Below are 18,156 nucleotides of genomic sequence, written 5' to 3'. Positions count from 1 at the left end.
CGGCGCTCTCGCTGCGCAGGCGCGGCGCGTCCTCCCGGGCATGCGCGGACGGGCGGCGTCGGGAGAAGCGGAGCGGCCCGCGCAGGCGCAGTGCCGGCTGCTGCCTGCTGCTGGGCGAGGGGCTTTTGGCCGGGGCCGCGCGGCGGCCGGAGAGGTGAGCCCCGCCCCCTCCGAAGCCCCGCCCCCTTGGCCCTCCGGGGCGACGCCCCCTCGGACCCCCCGCGAGACCCCCGGCCGGCAGCGGCGCCTCCTCCTCCTGCTGCTGCCAGCCCGTGCCAGGCCGCCCCCTCCGCGTCCCGGGTCCTCCGAGAGGGGCCTCTCCTGCCCCCCGCCCCCCGCCCCATCTGGGGCACCCAACCGGGTCCTTTTCCAAGCGCCCCCCCCCGGCTCGACCCCCCCCCCATCCCCATTGGCACCTGACCCTGTAACGTGGGGGGCGGGGGGCGAGGGGCAATAGGAGCAGGGCCGGATTGAGGTTGGATGAGGCCCTCAGCTCCTGAAGGTAATGGGGCCCTTTGGAAGTCCAGTTGTCCTTTGTCAACAACAAATGGTCACTGTTTTTTGTGTTGAATATATGCTATGTGGTAATTTATGGATCTAATATGTATCTAAAGCCATTTGCATATAACAAAATATGTATTTTACCAAATGCAATTAGGATGAAGGATATTAATAGTGAAATAATTATCAAGCTCTAACTTTAAATGACTTTTTATTCATAAGAAACTGAATAATGCAAATCCATTGGCATTGAGCAATAACAAAAGTTCCTTTAGTAACACAGTTTACAAAGTCTCATAATCTAGTCTCTAGAACTTGCTATAACGTGGAATAATAAGAGCTGTAATTATAGGTGAAACTCGGAAAATTAGAATATCGTCGAAAAGTGCATTTATTTCAGTAATGCAACGTATTATTTTTTCTTTTTCTTTTAATTTTGACAAATGCTTTCTTTTGGAAATTCCACAGTAACAAAACAAACAGTTACAATAATACAAAAATAAACATCGCTATTACATTTCATTAATTACATTGCACTTATAATTGACCTGCCTAACGACAAATAATTACAATTACAACAAATAAAGGCTTGACATATCTTGCTTTGCATGTCATGCATCTATCTCATATATTGGTTTCACCTTTTAAGTACCATTACTGAAATAAATGAACTTTTCAACGATATTCTAATTTTCAGAGTTTCACCTGTATATGATGCAAATAATTATAAAGAGCAGAATGTAGGCACCCTATATGTAGAAATGAGCAAACCAGTGATATTTTAGGGAGCAGGCTAGCAGGCGGGGCCCTTGACTTACATCACAGGAGCCTACACAACACAAAACACTTGCTGGATGTAGGTTTTATTTTTTATGTTTTAATCTTATATTTTGGAAATGTACATCCAGTTTTGTTCCTTTAATTGGGGGGGGCAAGAGAGTGGGGCCCTAAACTATAGCTTGTTTAGCTTATACGTAAATCTGGCACTGCATGGAGGGGGAGTGGCGGCAATAGGAGGCAGGGTAGGGCTTACAGATTCTCTCCCCGTCCAAAGCGTCGGTGCTGCTGCAGAAAGCACCTTATGCCCCCCTCTCCGAGTTGGGGGAGAGCCCTGTAGCAAAAGCCTCTGGTGTTCAGGTCAGACGCCGAGAGACCAGGCAGTTGCATGTGTGTGCAAGGTCCCCCCCAAAAAAGGGAGGGAGGGTTTTCTCTTTTAAGTGCCCTGGTGGCGCTGGAATGGCTTCCCAAACTGTCATTGTTTGGCTGGCATTTGTGCTGCGTTTGGGGTCCTCAGGGTCCCCATGAGGTCCAGCAGCCCTTCCTTGCCTGCTCCTGCCTCGGAACTGTTCCTCCAGAATGTGGGAGAGCACCTGCCTGGCATGCAGGAAGTCCCGGCTTCGACCCCCGGCAGAATATCCAGGAAAACCTGGGACAGAACCTGCCCTGAAATCCTGGAGAGACACGACCATCCATCAGTGTGGGCAGTATTGAGCTAGATGGCCTAATTGTGCTTGTTTATTTTCCCAAAGTTATGCACCACTTGAGTGTAGGAAACACACACACAAACACAAACACACACCAGGGTTTCACCGAAAGAGAAGACAGGAAAATTTGACGACCAAATGTCATGCATGTTTTAACTGAGATTCCTGCATCTCATGGGGTTGGACTGGATGACCCTTGGGGGTCCCTTCCAACTCTACAGCTCTGTGGTAGAAAAAGTTAAAATACTGAACCAGGTTAAAATTCACATCAACTTTCTAAGCACCTTGGGCAGCCTTGTCTGCTTGAGCTCAATAGGCAGGGAGTTCCAAAGTGTACTGAAGGTCTGACTTGGTACAGGAAGGCTCTTTTGCTCTTGTTATGAACCCTGCCTGCTAGCCTCCCGTCGGGGCACCTGGTGGGCCTCTGTGGGGACAGGATCCTGGACGAGGCGGGTGGTCAGCCTGAACCAGCTGCATGGCTCTTCTCACGCCCTGGTGTTCCCTTGCAGCTCTCAGAGCCAGCCCAGCCCCCGGGGCCATGGAGAAGTTTGGCATGAACTTTGGGGGCGGCCCCAGCAAGAAGGACCTGCAGGAGACCATCGAGGTGCAGAAGAAGCAACTGTTGCAGTACCAGGGGCGCCTGAAGGACGTGGTGAGAGCCTACAAGAGCCTTCTCAAGGAGAAGGAGGCGCTGGAGGCCAGCTTGAAGGTCCTGTCGGTCTCCCACGAGGTGGATGCCGGCCTGGGCAGCGAGGTGGCCCAGCCCCCGGGGGTGGCCGGCTCCTCCAGCCCGGACCTGAGCGAGGACCAGAGCTCGGTCCACAGCGAGGACAGTCATGGGACGGCTGCCAGCCTGGCCAGCGTGAGGGGGGACCTGGTGGGCACAGAAGACGGGGCGGCGCCAGTGGGGACTGCAGCCTCTCCCTCGAAGCTGGAGGAGACCAGCAGCTCCGAGAGCAGTGGCGTGAGCTCCGGCAGCGGGGAGCTGGTTGCGGGGGGCGCTGGCGAGTCGGACAGGAGGGTCCTGCAGCTGAAGACTCAGCTGGCCACGCTGACCAGCGCCCTGGCCACCGTCACGCAGGAGAAGTCTCGGATGGAGGCCTCCTACCAGGCCGACAAGAAGAAGGCCAAGCAGGAAATGGAGAGCGCCAACCGCAGAGCCGAGGAGGAGAGGAGCCGGCTGGAGGCCGAGGTCAAGGAGGCGCAGGAGCAGCTGGCCGAGGTCAAGGCGCGCCTCATTGCGCAGCAGCACGACCGGGCGCAGGAGCAGGGCGACCATGCCGTCATGCTGCGGGAGCTGCAGCGCCTGCTCCAGAGTGAGCGTGCCCTGCGCCAGGAGGCGGAGCTGGGCCTGGAGGAAGCCCGCGAGGCCCTGGCCGGGAAGGCGGGCATGGCAGACCGGGCGGAGGCGGCTGAGCACCAGGCCCGGCAGCTGGGCTGCGAGGTGGAGGAGCTGAGGCGGGAGCTAAGGGCCCTGCGGGAGGAGAGCTCCCAGCCGGACCCGCAGGTGCAGGAGCTGCAGGCCGAGGCGGCCAGCTTGAGGAGCCACTTCCAGGCGCAGCTGATGCAGGAGATGCGGAAGGTGAGCACAGGGCGGGGAGCGGAAGGGGCTGGATTTGGCTTCCTTGGAGAGCTTGGAGGCCCATCTGCCAGGGATTCTTGCACTGTGATTCTTGCACTACAGAGGTTTGGATTACATGACTTGGGGGTCCCTTCCAGTTCTAGAAGTCTGTGATTCCCTCCTGAGCGGAGCCCCAAAGCAGGCACATTCCTTTACCTACATGGTCCCTTTATTTCTCCAGCTCACCACAGGGTGGGGGTCAGTCTTACTGGCCGGACTGCACCCCCTCCATGGAGGTGTTTGCTGAGGCCTGTGGACGCCATGCCAGCGTGGAGACTTTGGAGGGGAGGAGCAGCCTTCGTCAGCCTGGTGGCCTCTAGATATTTTGGATAGTAGCTCCCGTCCTCTGTGAGGGCAGCAGGTTGGCCCAGGCTGGTGGCGTGACTCCCTGGCAGAGCCAAGCGATGCTCCTTCCCCACTTCCTGGCCAGACTGGAGATTCTCTCAGGCAGGCGGAGAAAGCCTTTGATAGTATTTCTTGGTCATTCTTGATTAAGGTATTTGAGAAAATGGAAATAGGTCATTCTTTCCTGGCTGGAATTGAAGAGATCTATACTGATCAATCCTCAGATATTTTAATAAATAATATTCTTTCGGACAAATGCCAAATAGAAAAAGGAACAAGACGAGGTTGTCCCTTATCTCCATTGTTGTTTGTTATGGCATTAGAAATTGTGCTTCAGAATATAAGGAGAAACAGGGAACTTAAAGAGATTGAGGTGGGACGTAGAGTCCATAAAATCATGGTGTTTGCTGATGGTCCGGTGTTGACATTGGAGCAGCCTTGGGTAGAGTGTTCCGAAAGCATGAGAAGAAATCAAAAGCTTTGGAGAAGTGGCAGGTTTTAAAATAAAACCAGGCTGGGTGGATTCCCACTGGCCTCGTCCAGCAGCCTCTTCTCATGTCCTTCTGTTTCTCCTCCCCCCGCAGACGGCTCAAGCGGAGGATCGGATCCAGTTGGAGGAGCAGCGGGTGGCCGGCTTGGAGGCCCAGATCTCGGAGGTCTCTGAGCTCCTGGGCACCTACGAGAAAGCCAAACAGAAGGACCAGCTGGCCATCCAGAAGCTGAAGGACCGCATCGCCCAGCTGGACCTGGAGAACAAGACCCTGGCCATGGCTGCCTCTGGCCGCTCCCCTCTGGACGTCGTGGCCTTTGAGGGGAGCAGCCTGGACGTCAACGTCCTGAAGGACCGCATGGAGAAGCTGAAGGAGATGCTGCAGGAGGCCACCAAGGACAGCCCGGCGTCCGCCCGGGAGATCGAAGCCTTCTGCAGGCTGGAGCCTCCCAAGGGCGGCACGGAGACGGGGGACGGCGAGAAGGCCACGGCGGCCTACTACCAGCAGGAGCTGAAGCAGCTGAAGGAGGAGTTTGAGAGGTACAAGCAGAGGGCCCAGGTGGTCCTCAAGAACAAGTCGGCCAAGGACGGGAGCTTGGCCAAGGAGCTGGAGGCGGCGCAGGAGCAGCTGGCCGAGCTGAAGGAGAAGCACGTCTCCGTGCGGCTCTCCTGCGAGGAGGGCGCCCGGCAGCGTCAGCAGGAGGCAGAGGCCTGGCGCCAGGAGGCGGCCCGCCTGCAGCAGCAGCACCGGCAGGAGCTGGAGAGGAGCCAGCTGGGCTTCCAGGAGAAGGTCCTGCGCCTGGAGGAGGAGATGCACAAGCAGCGCGACCGGGCGCTGGCCGTCCTGGCCGAGAAGGACCAGGAGCTGGAGCAGTTGAGGGCCCTGGTGCTGCCTTACTACGGGCTCCAGGGGCCCAAGCAGGGCCTGGCCCAAGCGGGAGGGCCCCGGAGCGGGGACCCGAAGGGGGACGAGGGCGGCGACGTCTCCCTGGAGACCCTCACGCAGGCTTTGCACCTGGCCGCGCCCAAGGAGCCGGCCTTCCTGCTGTACACGGAGCAGTTGGCCAGGAAGGAGGTGGAGGCCTCGGCCCTGAAGAAGCAGAAGCGCAGCCTGGAGGCGGCTGTACGGCAGCTGCAGGAGAGGCTCCTGGAGGAGGCCGAGCGGCACCGGGAGGAGGTCTCCGGCCTGCAGGGCCGCCTGCAGAAGAGCGCTCGCGACCAGGGTAGGGAAGGCGCCAACCTGGAGTACCTCAAGAACATTTTCTACCGCTTCCTGACACTGACGGACTTGCTGGGGCGGCAGCAGACGCTGACGGCCATCTTGACTATCTTGCATTTCAGCCCGGAGGAGAAGCAGGCCGTGCTCAGCCACGCGGGGGGTGCAGGCAGCTGGTGGCCCTCGGGGAAGAGGTGAGCCCCCTGGGCTGCAGTGGGGCTGGCTGCTTTGCCCAGAGGGTGCCCCTGTGCCAAGGAGGAGGAGGAGGAGGGAGCGGGGCTGGCAGTTCCTCTTCCCGCACCTGTGGGCTCTTGGCGCCTTTCTGCTGCCAGGATCCGCCCAAGAGCCATTTCTTAAAAGGGACCACGATCTGGGAGATGGGGATTTTTAATCAAATGGGGTTTTTTTGGGGGGGTGTCTTCTTTTGCCAAATGGGGGAATTGTTGAAGGCTGCCTTTGGGGTTTCCTTCTTCCTGCCTCTAAAGCTTCAACTTGGTTTGTGATCTGCAAATAAAAAGGACCAGCAACCAGAGACTGTGCTGTGGGCAAATGCCTCTTGGTGTTTGGGGGCATGATGCGGCACGGTGTGGCACCCAGGGGTGGAGCTGAGGGGGGCAGAGGAAGAGGGCCCCTCTCCAGGGCAAAGGGGCTTCATCTCCTTGGGAGCTGGGTGAACTCAGGGAGAGGAGGCCGGGACTTGCCAGCCACTCCACATCCTTGGGGGGAAGGGGCGTGTGGCATCGACAATGCTGACCAGGCTGGCCCCCATTGCAGGAGGGTGGGGGGGCAGAGCACCCCGCGGATTTGCCTGATGAGGGCTCAGCGCTCCACATCCCCAACTAGAGAGGGCCGGGGTGTGTGTGTGTGTGTCAGGGGCTGGGAAGAGCTCCTCCCTGCCTGAGGTCCTGGGCCAGGGGGGGCAGAGAGTTGGGCAATGTCCCGGGATCTGAATCTCATGCAGAACCCTCCAGGGTTTAGGCAGTGGAAGCTGGCATTCCTGCATTGCAGGGGGTTGGGCTAGATGACCGCACGGGTACCTTTCTAAAGTTCTATGAATCTTTGAGCATCTTGCAGGGGACAAGCTCCAGTGGCCATACTCTGGCTGAACGCCCATCCCTGGGATTGGGAAGGCCTCGTTGCGGGTGCCACCCCATAGCCAGGCCTGCTGCTCTGTGGGTCCAGGGTGGGGGGCTGCGCTCTGCCGCCTGACGCTGGTGGCCTGGCTTTGTCAAGCAGGGAAGAAACGGAAAGGAAACATTGCCAGCTCTTGGATTTGCGAGGGAGGTGAAAGAAAGGGGCTCGAAAACACACACCAGCCACTTGAGGGCAGTTTTGAAATGCGCTTTGTCCCTATTGCACTTTTGCAAAACAGCTGTGATTCCCGCACTGCAGGGGTTGGGCTACATGACTCGGGGGGGGGGGGTCCTTTCTGCCTCTGTGATTCTGCAATCCCCTGTAACCTCCCAGTTGCATGATGCCTCTCCCTGGCTTCAGGCCAAGGTTTTTCTGCAGCGCTCAGGGCACCTGTGGAACTCCCTGCTACTAGATGCCCAGAAGCTCAGCAGCGTTATCTGGCTTCCAGAAAGGCAAGGCCTCCCTCCTGCCCCCTGAGTAGCCGCTGCCTCATGCTCCTCAAACCCGCAGCAAGAGCTGTGACGGGTAGCTGCCCCCATACACACATGAGCATGGCTAAAGGGGCCTCTTTCCATGGGTCAACTGTGGGGTTGGGCTGGAGCCCAAGAGATCCTCATCCTTCACCCCTCTGCAGGCCCCTGGCTGACGTCCTGCAATCCTTTGGGATTCGCCTCCTCTGGGGAATCTGAGGACCCACCCTGACCATTGGCTGGCCTGCCGTGATGTCACGAGGTGTTCCCCTGCGCAGGATCGGACCTGGGGAGGTTGCCGCCGGGTGCCCACAGAGCTGCAGCAGGAAAAGGCAGTTTGGCCTGAGGAGAGGGGGGAGCCCAGGGATTGCTGGCCTGCTCCCCGCTTGGAGACAGCGAGCAGGGGTGTCTGGGCAGGGGGCTAAGCAGGACCCCTCTTCCTTGGCAGGCTGGCGGGCCCACTTCTGGCACGCGAAAAAGTCTTTATTCTGTGGGTGGGCCGGCAATTTGTTGCACGGGGCCTGCTCCCCGGAAGACCTGTCCAGCAGCCCTACACAGCAGGGCAGGGAGGCGGTTGGGGGGCTTGGCAGGACGTGCCAGGTAAGGCTTTCAGTCTCTGGGCAACCTTTGCCCTTCCCAAAACCCTCCACTGCTTCAGGTTTGGTCTGAAGCATTCTGTGCCTTGATTGCTCTCAAGGGGAAACGGAGGCAGGGCTGCTGCTAGCGGGGGGGGGGGGAGAGCTGCCAGCTGTTCTTTCTCCCCACAGGAAGGTGAAGGTGGGTTTTTTTGTGGCCCCAGGGGGGCACTGCAGCTCTGCCCTGGCAGGAAGAGGGGTGGCTGGCGCAGCCTTAACTCTGCTGCTGCTTTTGGGGTGCAGGGAGAGTGCCAGACTCCTCCTCCTCCTCCTCTGTTTGGGCATGAAGTGGCGCATCTCCTGCTTGGCTCCCTCCTCCTCCTGAGCCCAAGGAAAACACCTTGTGCAAACAAAGTCAGCTGAGCGGCTGGCGGGGAGGAGCCCAGAGGGAGGGAGGGCAGGCGATGCTCTGTGGCCCCTCCAGCCGTAGCCCCACCATGGCCGAGCGAGGCAGGAGTGGAACTGCCCTTCCAGACGAAAAGGTACCCCCCCCATTCAACCCCCACCCACCCTGGGCAATTCCCCTGCTCCTCCACCCACCCTTGGTTTGGGAGGAATCCGCCTGACGTGCCTTAGCCTGCCTGGCTCCAGCTGGGAAGGGCAGCCAGCCCCATAGCCTGGGGGCAAGGTGGGTCCTCTAGCAGGTAGGCCCAGAGGTGTCCAGTGGGGATTGGGGGGGGGAGGCATACCTGGTTTAGCCACTCTGGTGTCTCCCTGCTGGGGGAAATGAAATCTGCTAGCCACAGGGACTTCCTGTGTTTCTGCTCTTGGCCTGACCTAAGCAGTTTCCCAGGGCAAGAGCGGGCAAGAGCTTGTGGGGGGGGGACCACCAACACCCCATTTGTGTCTTCCTCTGGCTTGGCATCTCTTGGTACGTGGAAACAGGTAAAGGCGAGAGACCGGCTGCTGTGGGGCTGAGGTGGCCTCAGGGCTTGGCTGCTTCTCTGCAGGGACCTCCTTGGCCCCCATCTTGGTGGGACCCCCACCCCACCCCGGGGCCCTCATCATGGATATCTGGTGACTTACAGGAAACAGCAAACTGGAAAGGGGGGGGGGACTCTCAGCCGTCTACTCTAGACACACCTTGACTGGTGGGCTTGTGTGGGGGCACCTCCTAACCAAGACCTCTTGCCTGGAACCTCTAGGTCTTGGCCTTGGCGTGGGTCTACCTGGTTGCCCTGGCTCTCAGGTGAGTGGCCAAAGACCACCTTTCCCTCCCACCTTCCCTCCAGCAAGTCCTCTTCTTTCTCCGCCCTCCAAGAACAAGGGGAGCAGCCTGACCCTGTTGCCCTCCTCCTGGCGGGATCTCCAGTCCCACACTCTGTGGGTTGCAGGGAATCCAGGCAGCTTTCGGGGGGGGGGCTTTGATGGCAGGGGATGAGCAAGGGCACCCACCCCCAGGCTGTGCCCTTTGCCTGGGTGGGTCCCGGCTACTCGCCTGCAGAGTCTCTGCTTGCCTTGGCACCCACCCTCACCCGCCTTCCATGGAGGCACCCGAGGGTGCCGGGCGCATCTGACAGCTGCAGTTGAGGGCAGAGCATAGGACTCCAAGCAGCTCCTCTCCAAATCCAAATTTGGAGGAAAGGGGGAGCAGACGGCCTTCCTCCCCAGGACGTGACAGGCCAGGTGATGGAGGCGATGGGAAGCCCATGGCAGGGGGAGCTGGGGGGTGTGGGGTGTGGTGGGGGTCCCCCTCTCCTAAGCTGACTGCTGGCCACCTTTGTCTTGCAGCCTCCTGGGCAGCGGTTCCATTGTGGCTGCCTCCCTCCTCCGAAGGCGATGCTGTCAGGAGCAGGTCTGCCAGGGTGGGGTTTCTGACAATCCTTGGGTTTGAAAGCAAGCAGCCCCCCCATGCTCCGCCCCCCCAGGCATCCTTCTACAGGAGCCCCCTGGGAGCACTTGAGAACAGCCTCCAAGAGGGTTGGCTCAGAGCAATCTGGGAGTCCCCCCCAAGCTCTCCATCCAGCTCAACTCGGGGGCGGGGAGGGAGCCTTTGAAGGGTTAGGGTTGCCGTATTTCAAAAAGTGAAAATCCGGACAGAGAAGTTGTCAAGCTTTTCCCCAGATGTCTGGATTGTGCAGAGGCTGAGCTCTGAGAACGGGGTGCATTGTGTTCTGAGAAGAGAAGCGGGGGCTCCCTGGCCTTTGAGTCCCCTTGATTATCCAGAGGGTGGGCTCTGGGTGCCAGGGGGCAAAGGGGTCCTGCCGGTTGCTGGTTTGGGGTGCTGACCCTGACCCCTCGCTCTCCCCCCCAGCTCTGCCCGCTCTTCCTCCTCTCCCTGGCGGATCTCCTGGGTGCCTCGGCCCTCCTCTCCGCAGCTGCCATCCAGCTCCTTCCGCAGCGTCTCTTCGTCTCGGCCTACCAAGCCTGTCCCTACCTGCTGATGCTGGGTCTGGTAAGGCAGCCGCCGTTCTGCCCGGCCTCCATGGCAGAGCTGGCAGGGGCATGTGGGTGGCATGGAATGCAGCCAGCTGCCTTGCACTGAACCAACTCAGAATTACCTGCCCTGACTGGCAGCCATGGCTCCCCAGGATTTAAACCCAGGACCTTCTGCTTGCAAGGCAGGTGCTCTGCCACCCCTTCCTGGGGTCTCATGGCTGCCCCCCTTGCCAAGAGCTTGACCCAAGTGAGTCCTGCCAGTTCCTGCGCAGATGGACAGATGGAGGGGGCAGCCTCCTGGCTCTGGAACCAGCTCAAGCAGCCCTGCCCAGGTCAGGGCACCCCCTGCCTTGTGCCAGGGCTAGTTTGGCCCCCTCTGTCCCCTGCCAGGCACCTCTCGGCGGTCACCTGCCCTTGCTTTGCCTTCCTCTCCCCAGATGTTCTACGCCATTTCTCTGCTGGTGGTCGTCGTCTATGCCTACGAAGTGAAGCGAACTCTGGGGGGCTGGAGGGGGGCCCCTTCCTCTGCCCTGCTGGAGGTAGGAAGAGCTCAGGGTCCCTGCCTGGCCTCTGAGAGCTTAGAAGGGACCCCAAGAGTCACCTAGCCCAGCCCCTTGCAATGCCTCAATCACAGCTAAGGGGGCGGAGGGTCTCCTCACCAACCGTGAGGCTTCTACCCATTGGCAATGAGAGTTCCTGGACTTCAGCTGGGGCCCTCCAGGTTTTTTGAGCCACAGGCACCCTGCCGGCTGGCGCTGATGGGAGTTGTAGTCCAACTTGCCTGGGGGGCACCAGCCTGGGCAAGGCTGTACCCGTGGGGTGCTGACCAGCCTTGGAGAGGGGGGGGGTCTGCAAGGACTTGGGCTGTTCCTTCTAGGGCCTGGCTCCATAGAGGGGGGCTTCTCAGAGCCCAACGTGCTCTGGCTGGGAAAGGCTCTGGCAGAGGCCCCAGCCCAGTTGGGGGAGGCGCAAGCGGCTGGGGGGCACCTGGGGGAGACACAAGCAGGGGAAAGGAGGACGTCACTTGGGCGATTTCCGGTGAGTGTTTGCCTCTCACCTGCCGTCTCCGTTTCCCTCCAAGGAGGAGAGCGGCAGGTTCAACGAGAGACTCCAGACAAATCTGCCCCGTCTCTTGGCCTGGTAGGTGCAACTGTCCTGCCACACTTTCCTCCCTGATGTATGGGGGGGGGCCCTCTTGGCCCTTGGAGGCCACATGAGGGGAAGCCGCCTCTCAGCGCCAGCGGCTCTGAGCCATCTGCTTCCACCACATTCCACCCGGTGTCTTCTCCCTGCCCCCAACGCAATCAAGGCTGCTCCCTTTCCTGGTCTTTGTGGTCCTGCTGGTGATGCGAGGCTCGTCCCTGAGAGATGTGGCACCCTGGACCATCCCCCCGGTGGCGTTACAGGCTGGCAACCGCTCACAAGGGTCCTACGGCCTCTACTGCTCCAGGTAGAACCTCCCCCTCGTCCTCTCCCTTGGGCTGGTGTAGGATTTTGAAACGGAGGGTGGTCTTTTGTGTCCAGCTAGCCAAACCCTCCCACTTTCCTTCCAGCTGCCTGGTCCTCATCCATCACTCGCAAGACACCTGCTACAAGGTACTGCCCCCCCCCAGTGCTTCCTCCATCAGCTGCTTCTGGGGTGGCCCTTTCTTGGACCCCTCCATCCCCATCCTTTAGGGGTACAAGGTGCCTTAGTTCTGGGTGAAGGGCCCCACAGCAACAGCAGGTTTGTGGTGTTGTAAAACCAGCAGCCCCCTCAGCTCCCCTGGAGGACCAGACGGCCGCCCCAAACTCTGCCTCCTTCACCTCCTGCTCAGGTGGTGATATTGCCCAGATATTGGCATGGCGCTAGTCTCAAGGGATCCCAAGGATCATCCAATCTAACCCCAAGATCCCTGAAACTCTGGTTGAACTGGGGGAGGTTTGTTCCCCTTCCATTTCCAGCCTCTTCCCAGTATCCCTCCTACCAGCATCTCTCCTGTCACAGGAGACTGTCCCCCAAAATAGAGGGTGATGTGATTTTGGGAGACCCTCCTGTCTGCCTGGGCAGCTGAGCCCCAATGGGGGTTGGCAAAGTGCCCCCGTGGGCGTCAGAGGTTCTTCCCTGAACACCTGCAGAAGGGCCACAGGGCCTGTTTCCATGGGGAGCTGACCCTTGGACCCCACCGTGCCTGTGTTGGCCCCCTTACTGAGGAGCTTTCCCCCCTGCTCCCAGTACACAGGCAGAAAGGACTCTGGCAAAGAAGGCAAGATCTTCTTCCTCGTCTTCATCTCTCTGGTTGTTGTCTGCTGCACAGTAAGTATGCGTCCGTCCGTCTGTCCGTCCGTCTTAGTGTGGGCATCCACCGTGGCCTGTTAATTTTATTACTTATTATTTTATTATGTATTGAATTTATATACAGCCGTATACCCAGGGGTCTCAGGGCGGTTCACAGAATAAAATCAAGATATAAAATCACAAAATACACGATGAAGATAAAAACAACAACCCAATAGCCCCACAACAACAACAACAACCCAATAGCCCCACAACAACAACAACAACCCAATAGCCCCCCCTATTGTGGTCTGCTGACCTTTTCCCTCTTTGTCCCTTTTGCTAGGAATAGTAAAAACAAAAATGGTTTACTTACATTTCAATGCAGGCAGCAAATACGTCAAAAGTATTTTACTCGGCTAAAAAAGGAGCCTGGTGTGAGGGCCATTCGCTGGCTGACCAAATGACCTGCTCTCCTTGGCCGGGCAAATGGGCATTCCAATGGTCTGAGTCCTGCCCCTTTCCTTGCCCCTAATGGCTGCCTCCCGCTGCCCCTGGCCAGGTCCTCTACTGCAGGGTGAAGTGCTGGTGCCGCCGCAGGCAGAGAGGTGGGCCCCCCCTGAACCTGCCAGCTCCGGAGAGCGATGGCTGTGCCGGAAGAACCCGCAGCGCCTGCTTCTTCCAGCTGGTCTTCCTGGTCTGCTGGATGCCAGGTGAGTGGCCTAGGAGCCTTGCCTCCTCCTCTAGCTCTGCCTCCCCTGCAAGGTAGGTCTGCCCAGAGACTGCTTTGCGGTCCCTTGCCTCCTACGTTGCAATGCTTGGGTCTGAAGACGTGGAAATCCAGACTCAGGGCATCTTGGAGGGAAAAGAGGCAGACCAAAGTCAACTCTCTCCTTGTTGGGCAAGGATGAAGACCGCCCCCCCCCCAAGTTAAGCCTCATCACTTACCTCTAGGTTTATTCTGATGTTTATTGAATGAGTCGAGAAGAATCAAGACCCATTGTCTAACAACGAGTCCCCACCCTTGGGGTGGATCCCCAAATCAGATACAGGTGCTGAGAGCTTTCTTTGGGCTGCCGGGGGTGGGGAGAGGCTCTGATCCCTCAGGCGGCAGCCTGGTGACCTTGGCCAGGAAAAGTGATGGGGGCTCTCCTCCTGCTCTCCTTCCCCCTCAGCTTTCTCCCTGTGCCTGCTCTCCTTCACCAGCCTCCAGCCGACCTCCCTCTTCCCTCTCTACGTGGCTATGGTGAGTGACGGGGTGGGGGGGCTCTTGGAGGGCCTGAAGCAAATGCACTGGTCTTGCACCGGCTCCTGGACTTCAGTGCTGGCGGAGGGAGGGGCTCCCAGTTATGTCACCCCTTTCCTGCAGAGCTGGCAGCCCCTCACCTTTTTCAAACAGCCTCCCTTGTGGCATGTTCCCTCAGCCTCCTACCCCCCTCCCCTCTCCTTGGGAGTCCTCTGGGCAGCCGAAGCTGCCGCCCCTGGTCTCTGAGCTGTCCCATCCTGCCCCAGAGAGAGGTGCCTCCTCACACTACCCCCTAGGGGCCTGGAATGCAGCCCATCGCCAGCCCTAGGGGCGCCCTTCGCCTGCGGAGCTTATAGCCAGGGCTGCTGCAACAAACAACTGTGCAAGACTTTGGCAGGCAGACAAGATGAATTATTATTTTCAAAATTTACCCATCTTAGGCGGAAACAAATGCTTTAATGAATGGAAAAAAGATATTACCAAATTTATATGGGGAGGCAGAAAACCTAGAATAAAATATAAAGTGCTAATTGACCATAAGAGCAGAGGTGGCCTGGACGTACCGGATCTGGAACTTTATCATAATGCAGCTGCCTTATATTGGATGAAGGAATGGGTGGAGCTTAAAAATGATGAAATATTAGATTTAGAAGGCGAAGGACTCGGATTTGGTTGGCACTTTTATCTAACACAAGAAAACCTAAGACCCCAAAATATATTCTTTAACAACATTATCAGGAAATCCATCTATAAAATTTGGAAACAATATCGTAGAATTCTAGAAACAAAAACCCCAAAATGGTTATCGCCACTGGAAGTAGTGGCAGTCAAAAGACGTAATATGGGCACAAATTGGCCAAATTATAAGAACATATTAGAAGAAGTCGGGGCTGAATTAAAATTAAAAAGCTACAATGAACTTAAACATCTCCTAAGCAGCTGGTTGCAGTACTTCCAAATAAATCAAAGACTCCAAATAGATAAAAAAATAGGATTCAATAAGGAAATCTCCCAATTCGAAAAAATTTTAACAATTGGCAGGAACAAATATATAAAAAAATCTATACAGCTTATTATTGGAATGGGAAACAAAAGAGGAATTAACCAAAGCTTCAATGATCCGTTGGGGACAAGATTTGGGGAAGGCAATCACGGTAGACAGCTGGGAGAAATTATGGAACAGGGATATAAATTACACGCCAAGCTACGATTTAAAAGAAAACTTAATTAAAATGCAACATAGATGGCACCTAACACCACAAAAATTATCCAAAATGTATAAAGGAGCTGATGAGAAGTGCTGGCGATGTCAAACAGAAATAGGTAGTTACATCCATATATGGTGGAGGTGTAATGAAATAAAGCCCTACTGGGATATGATTTATAGAGAAATGAAAAAAATTCTTAAGTATTCATTTAAAAAGAACCCAGAATTATTCCTCCTGGGTATACTACATGATGAAATTCGGCCCAAAGATAGAAGCATCGTAATGTATGCTACAACAGCAGCCAGAAATTTGATTGGTTTAAATTGGAAAAGCAATAAGGTACCAACCAAAGATGATTGGCAGAAAAAATTGCTAACATACTACAATTCAGCAACGAAATATGCTGAAATTAAAGGAATTAATGAGGAAATCAGAAATAAAGATTGGGAGAAATACAGAAATTATATAAAGACAATGATGGAAAAACCCTCATTTGCAGAAGCCATTTGATGACTCAGGCACGAAAGACCTTTTAAGAGATAAATAATAATGTTTCAGGTATACAGATGACTGAAAAAAACAAAACACAAAAGGCGCAGAACAAAGATGGCTGGAAGCACAACTTTCACGTGTGGTGGGTGGAGGGTGGGATGGTGGGGGTTAGAAAATTGTAAACTATATACACACACACACACACACACACACACACACACATATATATATATATATCTTTTTTATATATAATTCTTTATTTTTCTTCTTTTAGTTACCTTTTAATCTCATTCTTTTTATTTATGTTTTTCTTTAAGTTTCCTTTGTTGGTCATTAATTTGTTGAAGTTTACTTTTATATTGTTATAATATGTTAAATGTATATGATTTACCATTTTATATGATTTCTCGATTTATAACAGCTTATAATTCAAAAAAAAAAAGAAAGGGTGTTATATTTCGTATTATAACATCACAGTGTGGAGACGGCTCAGGCCTATAATAAATTCAAAATAGTATTAAAAATGGCAAAAAAAAAAAAAGACTTTGGCAGGCAGAGACGTGAGAGGGCATCAGAGGAGGAAGGGGAGGAGGAGAGAGGCCAGTGCTGCCCGCGGCACCCCTGCCCATCATTCAAGGCGCCCGAGGGTGCCACGGCACACTGGTTGAAAACCACTGATCTAGCCAAACCGAGCCATGCGGTGGTCAGCCACAGACATGCAAGCAGCTGTACCCACCTCTTCAATCTGCTGAAGCTGAGCAATCCACCAGAGGAGGCCTTGGACACTTTGAGCGATTGCAGGATTGCAAGTGGGGTCTCAACTCTCTGGATCTTGGGGCCCTGTGGAGTTTTGTCCCTCCCCAGCCTCCCCTTGCTCTGCCAGAGCACAACCCGTCTCCCCCTGAGATGCTGAAGCGGCTGGATTTCGCGTCCCCTGCCCCCCCCCGTTACCATAACGCCCCCTCTTCTCCCTTTCTGCAGGCCCTGACCATCTCCCTGCAAGGCTTCTTGCACAGCCTGGTCTACGGATGGCTCCGGCAGAACTTCCGCCGGGAGGTGACCGGGGAGCAGATGCCCCTCCTGGGCCACCTGGGCCAGAAAGCCTTTTACGAGGACTCCCTGGCCATTTGCAGGGAGGGCTGACGAAAGAGGGGAAGGCGGGGTCTTCCAAGAACAGAGTGCTGCAAAACTCAGCCAGGGAGCAGTTCAGCTCTGCATCCCTCCTGGGGTGGGGGTGCATTACAAGTCCCTCCACCTCTGGTTTTTTTGTAAGGGTATTTTGCTCAGGACTTCTGTCAGTGACCGGATTAGCCCAGCAGCCAGCAGGATCACGTGTATGACGTGTATGAGCCGTGCACTCTACATGCTACAGGGGCTTGCAAGTGTTGTGGGAAAATCAGGAGATTGTTGTCGCGGGACACACACACACCCCTTGCTCTGGGGTCTCACGATCCCCTGGGGGCCACGTGACGGTCAGAGCAAAGCAAGAAAATGCAACCAGGTATATGAAAAGCAAGGCGACTAGGAGGCCCAATCTTTATTTTTGTCACAGCGAGCGTCCTACTTCTGGAACAGCAAAAGAAGAAGCAGCCTCCAACAAAGTTTGCCTTTTGCCCAGAGATCCACTCCCCAAAAGCACTGTCCAAATGTTGCAACGCATCACAGGAAGAGTTTTACAGAAACTTGAGTCCTTGCCTTGTGTCCAAGAGATCTGTGGGTGGCAAGTCTCCCCTCTCCTCTTCTCATCTGCCACCCTTTGGGCAAACATGAGCACATCCCTTTGGCGTCACAAATAACCTTCACCCCAATCCAGTCACTTAGTCTCCTGCTCAAGGGTTTCTTCCTGGGCTGATAAGGATCCTTCCCTCCATTGTCAGCCCATTGTATTATTGCCCATTGAGAGTTTGTGTTCTGTCCCAGGACTCTGGGATTACGGCTGCAGCCATGAAGCGCTCAGACACTGTTGCTCAGAACCGCTTTGAATCACTCTGTGTATGATTCTGTGACCTTTGGCTTGAGTTCTATTCATTAATAAACTATTTTATTTAAATATCTACAGTTTTCCCATTCATAAAACAGGATTTATGAGTGCTAATTAATAAATGCCATAAAGCATTGGGGGGGGGGAGTTGGGGAGGGGCAGTAACTCTGGTTGGGGGGGGGGGAGACACACCGTGTTCCTGGGGCAGTTTGTCTCACTTTGGTCCCCCGTCTGCCCTCGGCTCTCACCTGGGGCTCCTCGTCCGCTGAGATTTCCTTAGGGGATTCCCAAGGCTGAAACAGGCCTGGCCACAGTCTGGAGGGGCCAGCCAGCCAGCCAGCCAGCCAGCCAGGCTCCGCTCTGCTCCCTCGAGAAGAGAGCCCTGATCTGAGCACCTTCCACCCATCAGGTACAACTCACTTGGGAGCATCCTGCTTACCAGCTTCTCCTGGAGCTTCAGGACCAGGTCGACCACCTCAACCTCAGACTTGTCCTTCACCCAGGACCGGATGTTCTGTGGGAAAAGCAGCTGACTCAGCTGGGAAGACACCTCCTTGCTTGCTCTCCCCCCCCCCCCCCCGAGCAGGGCTGGGCAACGCCGGCCCTGATTCTGGTGCCACTTTCTGGCGCACCTGCTAGGAATCTTGCTAAATGCGAAGTTGTCCAAGAATATATCACCAAGGGCAGCCGCTCCACA

General features: G+C 55.9%; 2 protein-coding genes across 7 annotated transcripts; both read left to right on the top strand.

Moving 5' to 3' along the window:
* The first annotated feature begins 55 nt into the window (after positions 1-55).
* Positions 56-6,189, top strand: GCC1 (GRIP and coiled-coil domain containing 1). 2 transcript variants are annotated; one of them, XM_035127196.3, is made up of 3 exons: positions 56-154; positions 2,495-3,567; positions 4,536-6,189. In XM_035127196.3, exons 2-3 carry the CDS (start codon positions 2,524-2,526, stop codon positions 5,853-5,855), a joined length of 2,364 nt encoding a protein of 787 aa, XP_034983087.2. In that variant the 5' UTR covers positions 56-154; positions 2,495-2,523; the 3' UTR covers positions 5,856-6,189. The 2 variants fall into 2 exon arrangements, with proteins under 2 accessions (XP_034983087.2, XP_034983086.2); XM_035127195.3 differs by having other exon boundaries at positions 84-502.
* Positions 6,190-8,192: 2,003 nt separating this feature from the next.
* Positions 8,193-17,532, top strand: LOC118090886 (uncharacterized). 5 transcript variants are annotated; one of them, XM_035127218.3, is made up of 12 exons: positions 8,246-8,378; positions 9,042-9,085; positions 9,628-9,691; positions 10,151-10,291; positions 10,713-10,814; positions 11,357-11,415; positions 11,585-11,725; positions 11,829-11,871; positions 12,491-12,571; positions 13,095-13,245; positions 13,708-13,778; positions 16,460-17,532. In XM_035127218.3, the coding sequence occupies exons 1-12, from the start codon at positions 8,301-8,303 to the stop codon at positions 16,619-16,621; spliced, it is 1,137 nt and encodes a 378-aa protein (XP_034983109.3). In that variant the 5' UTR covers positions 8,246-8,300; the 3' UTR covers positions 16,622-17,532. The 5 variants fall into 5 exon arrangements, with proteins under 5 accessions (XP_088507918.1, XP_088507920.1, XP_088507921.1 ...); XM_088651791.1 differs by having other exon boundaries at positions 8,290-8,378; positions 9,628-9,701; XM_088651792.1 differs by lacking the exon at positions 10,713-10,814 and having other exon boundaries at positions 8,193-8,378; positions 9,628-9,701.
* The last annotated feature ends 624 nt before the right edge of the window (positions 17,533-18,156 follow it).

The sequence above is a fragment of the Zootoca vivipara genome, chromosome 9 (assembly GCF_965207765.1).
Source record: "Zootoca vivipara chromosome 9, rZooViv2.hap1.1, whole genome shotgun sequence".
NCBI lineage: Eukaryota > Metazoa > Chordata > Lepidosauria > Squamata > Lacertidae > Zootoca > Zootoca vivipara.
The sequence above is the reverse complement of the archived record's forward strand: the minus strand, read 5'-3'. Positions and strand labels throughout refer to the sequence as shown.

Excerpts from the sequence above, each read along its gene's own strand:
- GCC1 (XM_035127195.3), top strand. The coding sequence starts at position 481 with ATGAGGCCCTCAGCTCCTGAAG. Across the intron at positions 503-2,494 it reads GAGGCCCTCAGCTCCTGAAG|CTCTCAGAGCCAGCCCAGCC; the intron begins GTAATGGGGCCC and ends GTTCCCTTGCAG. Across the intron at positions 3,568-4,535 it reads TGATGCAGGAGATGCGGAAG|ACGGCTCAAGCGGAGGATCG; the intron begins GTGAGCACAGGG and ends CTCCCCCCGCAG.
- LOC118090886 (XM_088651791.1), top strand. The coding sequence starts at position 8,301 with ATGCTCTGTGGCCCCTCCAGCCGTAGCCCCACCATGGCCGAGCGAGGC. Across the intron at positions 9,086-9,627 it reads CTGGTTGCCCTGGCTCTCAG|CCTCCTGGGCAGCGGTTCCA; the intron begins GTGAGTGGCCAA and ends TTTGTCTTGCAG. Across the intron at positions 10,815-11,356 it reads CTTCCTCTGCCCTGCTGGAG|GAGGAGAGCGGCAGGTTCAA; the intron begins GTAGGAAGAGCT and ends TTTCCCTCCAAG.